A 9,514-nucleotide genomic window follows, 5' to 3' on the forward strand; every position below is an offset into this window, starting at 1 on the left:
CATCAGATACCTTTGAATCTTCCCACTATTGCTCCTGCTATCCCATATAAGGAGTGACAAATGATTTGTTTCACACTTCACTGCTCAACTCTGATGATCCTTACTATCACAGTCATGGCTACTTGAACCTTTCAGTTAGAAGCTATCAAAAACCAGAACAAGGATGAGACAAGCCTCTGAGATGCAAAATGTAAAGGATCACTGAAAGTCTTGGTAGTAAAATATTATTTAAGACAATATTCTTCAAAATCAACTTTGATGTAAATCACAATTTTAAATAAACACAGAAATCACCATGCTGTTTCACACAGTGATTTCAGTAAGTCACCCTAATCCATCTCTTGCAACTAAGAGAGTTCAAGAATAACACAGATATTAAGTTTGCCAGAGACCTTTCTAGTTCTAACATTTTTTATTGCCATAAAGAGCATGCCCCAAAGTTATGTTTAAATCAGGGTATGAAAGTGAAAAGCATATAATTGAAAGAAGAGAAGTGAAGGCATATATGACTTCAAATGTGATTCTGAATGTTGAAAGCAGCTGAAACAATTTGAGGAAGAAGTTTTGGTGACAGTGGAGTGGGACAATGTTCCTTCAAGAAGTATGTTCAGGAATATATATATATTTTTTTTTTTTTCCTTCTGGGGATATATATTTTTAAATATTTATTTTTATTGTACAGGCAGATACACAGAGAGAACGAGATACAGGAAGAAAGATCTTCCACTGATTCACTCCCCAAGTGGTCGCAATGGCTGGAACTGAGCCGAGCCGAAGCCAAGAGCCAGGAACTTCTTCCAGGACTCCCACGTGGGTGCAGGGTTCCAATGCTCTGGGCTGTCTTTGACCGCTTTCCCAGGCCACGGGCAGGGAGCTAGATGGGAAGTGGAACAGCCAAGATTAGAACCGGTGACCATATGGGATCCCGGAGCATAAAAGGCAAGGACCTTAGCCACTAGGCTACCTTGCTGCCCCCTCAGGGATATATTTAAATAACCCATCTTCTTCCTAAGTCGTTCCTCTCAGGGATTTTAAGCAATGTATCCAAAAGCGGATCAATGAAACTGTCAGGAATCATTTCTATGCTTGTTCTAGTATGAACTAGAACAGAAATAGCATCATGACATTGTTAACAATGGTTTCTAGAAGATACTAAAGAAATGCAACAGAGAACTTATATAAAAAATAGAGCAAAGGGGAAATTCTCAACTTATTTCCACTACTGAAATATTTGTGGAAAGAATTCAGATTCTCCTCTACTTTCCAATTAGTGAAATAAAGCACATTCCATCTGATAATTCAGTCATGTGACCACAAATATCTATATATTCCAAACCTAGTTTGGGAAGAATAAAGGCAGGCAAGGGAAATAAAGGAAAAGCCTCAACAGTCCTAATTTTATACTATAAAATACAAGTTGGGACTTAAGGAAATCTGAAAAATTTGGAGAATAAAATAGATAAAATATGTGGTACTATTTGTACTGGTGGAAGAGTATCTTGGTACCTTCCAAGAAATTTCACTCACTGTTCTTAACTCTTTCATTAATAAGCATTGACTTTGGGATTGGTATTGTAAAGCTGTTGCCTGCAACAACTGATATTCCTAAGCGGCAATGGTTCAAGTTGTAGCTGTTCTACTTCTGATCCAGCTCCCTGCTAATAGCCTGGGAAGGCAGCAGAAGATGGCGCAAGTGCTTGGGCTCCCGTCTCCCATGTGTGAGACCCAGAAGAAGCTCCTGGTTCCTGGCTGCAGACCACCAGTGGATGGAAGCACACTTTCTCTTTCCTTCTCTCTCCCCTCTCCCCATAAACTCTGCCTTTTAAATTCAAAAAAAAATCTTTTTTAAAAACACAACTGTGGGGCCCGGCGGCGTGGCCTAGCGGCTAAAGTCCTCACCTTGAAAGCCCCGGGATCCCATATGGGCGCTGATTCTAATCCCAGCAGCTCCACTTCCCATCCAGCTCCCTGCTTGTGGCCTGGGAAAGCAGTCGAGGACGGCCCAATGCCTTGGGACACTGCACCCGCGTGGGAGACCTGGAAGAGGTTCCAGGTTCCCGGCTTCGGATTGGCGCGCATCGGCCCATTGCGGCTCACTTGGGGAGTGAATCATTGGACGAAGATCTTCCTCTCTGTCTCTCCTCCTCTGTGTATATCTGGCTGTAATAAAAAAAAAAATGAATAAATCTTTAAAAAACAAACAAACAAAAAAAGCACAACTGTGATTTGTCCGTCACAATCAAGACTATTTCTGGGCGTTCAGTGTTAACATAGCATAATTTGTTTCTGATCCTTCTACAAGTCATATTTCACCAATATATTTAAAGATAAGCTTATGAAGATTATACATGATTTATTTTACTAAGTACAGTTTTTGGCCCTGCTAGTTCCCTGCCTGGGAAGCTCATATTCTGAACTGCTGCATAAACACAGCCCTCTTTCTCAAGACACTATGGACATAGGTTTCAAAGCAGGCCTGGCATTTACTGGTTCACTTTAAACAACTTATTGTCCCAATCAAATTCAATATATGAGAATTCAACTAGCTAGGAATATTCTGTTGAAAGTTCAATTACTTTTGTATGTTTCCCAGATTTGGAACTGAGTATATGAATACAAGTTCAGAGAACTGTCCCTTGGTAACATCTAAAGGAAAGCAAAAACACTTTTCTGGTAAGCTCATCACATATGTAAAATAGCATTAGGTCTAGTCAGGAAACTAAATAAGCCTTACTTGTGAGAGGGACTAGTTGTGTCAGCTTGAAACATTTGCAATGAACAGAAAGAAAACACAACTACAGTTGTTAATAGGGTCTATTTCTATCACATAACAGAAAGCCTGGGAGAAAGTAGTTTAAGATTGTCTGAACAGTTCAATGACACTAGCGGAAACTCAGGAGTTTTTTACTTAATTATACTTGGTATCAGGACTTTATCTTGTGGTTTCCTCTCATGGCTCCAAGTGGCTGCTTCAACTTAGCACTACTATAGTATCCGTGAAGGAAAGGTAGCAAGAAAAAAAAAATCAATGAATAATAAAAACCCTAAACAACATACCACTTCCGACTAGCCTTTTGGAAATCTTTTGTCTAAAGCCCTGTCCTTTAATCAGCTTTCTATCATTGGCAGTAACAGTCATATGACACTCCTACCTGCAGGGATTATGGATATACTAATATTTTGACTGGAGTAGGAGAAGCTAAACAACAAATGGGAATAGAAATCGTGTTAGTTCCCTTTAGGATGAGAGGGAAAAAAAGACTGAAATGTGTACCATCTACCTTCATCTATACCTGACTCACCTCACAATAATCAGAGGCACACATGGGCGTGTATAACCCTCAACCATGTAAATTTAATAGAATTTAAAAATTAAGTAGTACACATGGGGGGAGGACAGCATGATGGCTCAACTGGCTAATCCTCCATCTGCAAGCGCCAGCATCCCAAATAGCCACCGCTCTACTTGCAATACACCTTCCTGCCTATAGCCTAAGAAAGCAGAAGAGGATGGCCCACACATGAGAGACCTGGCTGTAGCTTCTGGCTTTTGGATTCAGATCAGCTCAGCATCAGACATTGGGCCATTTGTGGAATGAACCAACACATGGAAAAATCTATCTCTTCTTCTCCCTGTAAATCTGTCTTTCCAATAAAAATAAATATTTAAAAAGAGAAATCGTGTTAGTAATCACCCATATTACTCTCCTATTGCTGCTGCAAAAAACTTACCCAAACAATGTTAGAAGTAAATTTACTGCCCTACAGTTCCGGAGGTCTGAAGTCTGAACTTTGGGAATATTAAGGTGTTAACAGACGTGTTTCTTTCCAGAGGCTCTGAACAACAATCCACTGACTTGTCTAATCTGACTTCTAGAGGCTGTTTGCTTTCCTTTCGTTGTGTCTCCTGGTTCAATGTTAGCCAGGACCAGTGGGTCTTTTTCTTGTCACATCATATTGACACTCTTTTCATCTCCCACTTTCACTTACTAAAGGCTCTTGTAATCACATTGGGCCCAGTGGATAACCTGGGTGATCCTCCTTATTTTGTGGTCAGCTGACTACCAACATTAGTTCTACTGGCAACTTCAACTCTTCTTTGATACATTAACAAATTTACAGGTTCTGGGTTTTAGGACAAGAAGACCTTTGGGAGGCCATCCTTTCTCCCTTCCACAACATTCCCTCCGGCCTTCAATGAATCACATTCATTCCAAGTGAAGTGACTCTCACCCATTCCAAGACTTCCAAAGTTGGATCTCATTATAGCATCAGCACAAAGCCCCGAACTTAGGAAATGCACTATCAGGAAAGCATGTTGTAGAAAGAAAGCCAAATTTGGAGCAGGACAACATTTTTTTTGCCTTAAAAAGATTAGTCAGACATTCAAGCAGTGGTTTGAAGAATAAAGACACATGACTCAGATACCTCAGCCACTTCAGCAGAACATACAGGGAAATTTTCAGGAAAGAACTGAGTCTCTTGTCTGATGAGGTTAAAACTGTGACATGCATGAGAAAACAATAGAGTGTTTATGAATGTTATATCAACAAGAGCATTACTAGTCTGAATGGAGAGGAATATTGAGGTGAAAGGAAGAGAGGCGAAAAGTAAAAGGCTTTGTGTGCCTTCAAATTTTATAAGGAAGAAACAGATCAATACAACTCAGTTGAAAGATGTAGTAAATAGGCGGACATGATTAATTCTGTGGCCCATTACAAAACTGAACAGGCAGCTTGGCAGAAATGGGCAGTGAGTGACTGTGATCTGCTTCCACAGCAAACAGAAGTGGGGATACTCAGAAGCCCTGGCTGCACAATAAAAAACAAAAATATTTCCAAAATAAACTGTGCGAAAAGGAGTCAGATATCTTTGGTATCTTTATATAGTTGGAAATGTACTTTTACAAATCAGAGTTATATTACGAGGGATCAATTTGCCTATTACCATGTAAGAATGAATATGAAAATTCAATCAGAAATAAATATTTCTGGATATAATTACAAATGATACAACTGGGAAAATGATTATGACACTGAGACCAGCAAAACAATACAATAACGAAAAGAACGTAAACTGAGAAAAGTAGAACAGAAAATTATGACAAACTTTATTTTAAGAAGAAAGGGAAAGGCTAAGAACGCAAACTAATAAAACCAAAGAAGAAAATCTAGATATTTAAATTGTTCTGAAAGGCTCCATACCTTCTAATATCGTCTGAGTTCTGGGCTGGAATTGGGGAAAATGGGGTTGGGGAACAATAGTACAACACTCCAAAGGTTCCATCCTACACACATCACAAAGGGTGCCACCATGCATTAAAAACACGTATTCAAAAGAGAATTCCAATCTAGCAAGCAGGGTTTAGTGGACGAACCTAATACTTAACTGAATGGGAAGCTATTCCGAAAATTGGGGTTCTCCTCCAATTCGTTCCCAGAAAACGGTGGCGGGAGATTAGGCATAACGGGCTTCATGAACTTGAACTCACCTGTCCCACTCCCTCCACTCACACACACCTCATACTGGTAGCTGTGAGACAGCGTCCCCGCCCCGCCCACGTCCACCAGAGGACCCACACCACCACACCCAGCCCCCGCAGGGAACAAGTGGCCCTCGCCCACAGACACCCCACACCCAGACCCCACCGCCACAGCACCCTCAGCACCGCCACGCCCACACAGCCGCGCGGCCACCAGCGCCAACACAGACGCCAAGAACAGAGAAGACACCGCCGCCAGCGCCACCACCAGCGACACCGTCAGCCCCTCCGCCTGCCCGGCCTCGCCCCCCACACCCGCCAGTCCCGCCAAGCCCGCCTTCCCCGCCGGCGCGTCGGGCCGCGGCAGGTAGGGCTGCGAGAAGCCGTCCACCAGCAGCACGTGCAGCGCCACGCTGGCCGAGAGCGGCGGCTCGCCGTGGTCGCGCACCTGCACCAGCAGCCGCTGCTGCGGCGCGTCGCGCTCGCTCACAGGCCGCGCCGTGCGCACCTCGCCGCTGTGCGCCCACACGCCGAACAGCCCGGGCTCCGTGGCCTGCAGCAGCTCGTACGACAGCCACGCGTTGCGGCCCGAGTCGCCGTCCACCGCCACCACCTTGCTCACCAGGTAGCCCGCATCAGCGCCGCGTGGCACCAGCTCGGGGCACGCGCCCGCCGCTGAGCCGTTGCGCGGCGGGTACAGCACGCGCGGCGCGTGGTCGTTGGCGTCGCGCAGCACCACGCGCACGCGCGCCTCGCCGCTCAGCGCCGGAGACCCGCCGTCCGACGCGCGCACGCCGAACTCGAAGGCGCGCAGGGTCTCGTAGTCGAGCGCGCGCAGCGCGAACAGCTGCCCGCTGGCCGCATCCAGGGCCACCAGCGCGCCCACGTCCACCTGCTGCAGCTGAGCCTGCTCCTGTTCCTGCCCCTGCCCCTGCCCCTGCCCCTGCCCCTGCTCCTGCGCCTGTGGCTGTGGCTGCTGCGTTGTGTGGTCTTGTGTGAGCAGCGAGTAGGTGATCTGGGCGTTGGCGCCCGCGTCCCTGTCGCTGGCGCTCACGCTGCCGATGTGCAGCGCGGGGCTGTTGTTCTCCAGCACGAACAGGGTGTACAGGGCCTGGCTGAAGGTGGGCGCGTTGTCGTTGACGTCGGACACGTGCACTGTCACGTTGTGCTGGCTCTGCAGCCTGGGCGTGCCCAGGTCTGAGACTGTGATGGTGATGGTGTAGTGGGCCTTGGCCTCCCTGTCGAGAGGTCCGTCCGTTACCAGGGTGATGAAGTTGTCCAAGGTGGGTTTCAGCTTGAAAGGTACATCGTTCTGGATGGAGAAAATCATCCTCCCATTGTCCCCAGAGTCTCTGTCTCGAATCCTAAACAGCGCCACTTCTGTCTCCGGAGAGTTTTCAGGAACAGAGCTAGTAAGCGATGAGATAGTTATTTCCGGAGGATTGTCGTTAACGTCCAGCACCTTAATGGAGACAGAGCATTTTCCTGAAAGCCCCCCTCCGTCAGATGCCTCTATGTCAAACTCGTATGAAGAGACTGTCTCAAAATCTAGCTTTCTGATGAGTCGAACTTTTCCTGAAAGGCTGTTCAACTCAAAGGTTTTGCGTATGTCCTGCGAGCTATAAATAAGGGCGTAGGATGTCTCTCCGTAAGTCCCCGCGTCTAAATCCCTGGCGGTGACCTGGACCACGATGGAGCCCTTCGGGCTGTCTTCTGGCACCTGCACCTCGTAGAGAGTCTGCGTGAACTCGGGGGCGTTATCATTCACGTCCATGACCAGAACGCGGATGTGTGCAGTGCCGGAGCGGGGTGGAGAGCCGCCATCTCGCGCTGTGAGTGTCAGCAACAGCTCCGCCTGCTCCTCGCGATCCAGCTCTCTGTCCAACACCAGCTCCGGGTATGTCCTGCCGTCGCTTCGGGGGCGTGTGGAGACGTGAAAAGGAGTGTTGGGGCTAATGCTGTAGTTCTGGACGCCGTTGCTGCCAGCGTCCATATCCTCGGCTCTTTTCAGAGGAAACACGGTCCCAGGGAGGCTGTTCTCTGGGATTTTCAGGGTCATTTCTGGCTCAGGAAACTCAGGAGAGTGATCATTTACATCTCCTAGCAGGAGTTCAACTGGAAATACTTCCACTGGCTTGTTCAGGACCACTTGGAAACTCAGTACACAGTGCTCGGTGGGACCACACAACTCCTCCCGGTCCAATTGTCCGTTTACTATTAACTGACCCGTTTGTAAATCAAGCTGCAAACGTGGTTCGTTGTCCTCAGAGACCACCCGAGCTCCCCGCGCTGCTAGCTCCCCCACCGCCAACCCCAGGCCCTGGGCGAGGTCAGCCACAAAAGCGCCTTTCTCCGTTTCCTCCATCACAGAATAGCGGTGGGGCCCCTGGTCTCCCCAAGCTACTCCCAGGAAAAGAAACAGAATCACGACTTGCCTTTGTTTAGGAATGGGCTCCCCTCCGGCCTCCATCTCTCTCCTTCTGCGCATGGCAGCCCAGGGACACAGGCCAACAGGGTCTCTGAGCGCGTCGGGATTGAGCCAGGGATCGATCTGCCCGGGGATAACCTGCCCCGAACGGCAGCTGAGGAGCCCTCTCTGAAGACTCACTCGTCTGAGCTCTGCTTCCAGGTTTTTCTCGCTGCTGAAGATCTGAAATATTAGTCTGTGGCTTTTGCTCTTTTTTTTTTTTTTCCTTGTGAAACCTTAGCCTGCAGCGCCACCATGCGTTATTTCTTGTTTTCAAACTAATTGCTACGGAAGTTTATGTTGTGTTTGTAATCATTTCTTGTGTTAGGTGTTTGGAAAGCAGGGACAATGCTGTAACCACTAAATCAAGTCATTAAGATTATTCTTCCTTCATTTAAAGTAGTTTTATTGAAAGTTGTATACCGGGTTCTGTTATACATCCACAAATAATCCAAGTATGGATCCTACCTTTCTCGAGTCTGTAGGTTCTGTTGGAAACTGAGAAGTGAAAGAATACACTATAGCCATCATGTAGCCCATGATTTCTTAAAATTATCGCATTCAAACAGGATTAAGTGGTCTGGATTCTCTTATTCTCTTATTCTAGGCAGCCTATGTTAGCAGAATTATGGTTGCCACTGGGTTACATCAAGGGAAAGGCTGCCAGTTCATTCCAGGCATGACACTCCTTTTACCTAACATCAGTTTGCAGTTTTATGAACTGTGGGAAACATGGGAAAATTCATGTGATGATATTTCCTGTGTATGTTGTCCTGCTTCCCCCCAGCGTTGTCCATCTGACATACCATAAATGCGCAACACACATTTTCTTGTCACCCTTCAAAACTAGAAAGTTGTTTTGTTCCCTGCTGTAGTCTCAGAATTTAAAATAATCCATGGCACATAACAGATGCTCAACAAACATCTGCTGAATGATCAACGAATTAATCACATTTTGAAAGATTCTGAGAGATAGATCCTCTTTAGCTGGGATTCTAGCTCTTTATAGAAACTGGATAAACACATCATGTTCCCAGGCAGGTAGTTTCTATGCCAGTTTGAGTAATAATTTGAAATAACTCAAAATCTTTTCATTAAATGGAAAAAGATCCTCATGTGCAGTAAACAAATACATACATACATATATGTAACAAACCAGAAAACAACATATTATGCTACACATAAGGTTATTATGCTACACATCACTTTAATATATTTTATATTGTCTGTTATTTTTCAATGCTGCTACTAATGTTGAAAGGGACAATCACATATAATTTTCTAGGAATTCCTATGTAACATTCTGAAAACTGTATCACTGGAAAATTTCTTTTCTATTCAAAATTGTGTATTTTAGAAACTGACATTGTGGCACAGTATGTTAAGCCACCACTTGTGACACCAACATACCACAGCCTACGGCACCTGTTCCTGAGAAAGCAGAAGGACAAGAATTTGGGCCTCTGCCACCCATGCGGGAAACTGGGAAACTGGGTGGATGTTCTGGACGCCTGGCTCTACCTAGCCAAGGCTTTCTCTCTTGTTTATCCTTCTCTCTCCATCAC

The 9,514-nt window shown here is 45.8% G+C and overlaps 1 protein-coding gene across 1 annotated transcript; it reads right to left on the bottom strand.

The window, feature by feature from the left end:
- Positions 1 to 5,128: 5,128 nt before the first annotated feature.
- On the bottom strand, positions 5,129 to 9,130 carry LOC101525755 (protocadherin beta-15). Its single transcript, XM_058677369.1, has one exon. It carries the CDS (start codon positions 7,968 to 7,970, stop codon positions 5,385 to 5,387), a length of 2,586 nt encoding a protein of 861 aa, XP_058533352.1. The 5' UTR covers positions 7,971 to 9,130; the 3' UTR covers positions 5,129 to 5,384.
- Between the last annotated feature and the right edge of the window lie 384 nt (positions 9,131 to 9,514).

The sequence above is a fragment of the Ochotona princeps genome, chromosome 19 (assembly GCF_030435755.1).
Source record: "Ochotona princeps isolate mOchPri1 chromosome 19, mOchPri1.hap1, whole genome shotgun sequence".
Classification (NCBI taxonomy): domain Eukaryota; kingdom Metazoa; phylum Chordata; class Mammalia; order Lagomorpha; family Ochotonidae; genus Ochotona; species Ochotona princeps.

Bases quoted from the DNA above. Each gene is read 5' to 3' on its own strand.
- LOC101525755 (XM_058677369.1), bottom strand. From the start codon at position 7,970: ATGCGCAGAAGGAGAGAGATGGAGGCCGGAGGGGAGCCCATTCCTAAA.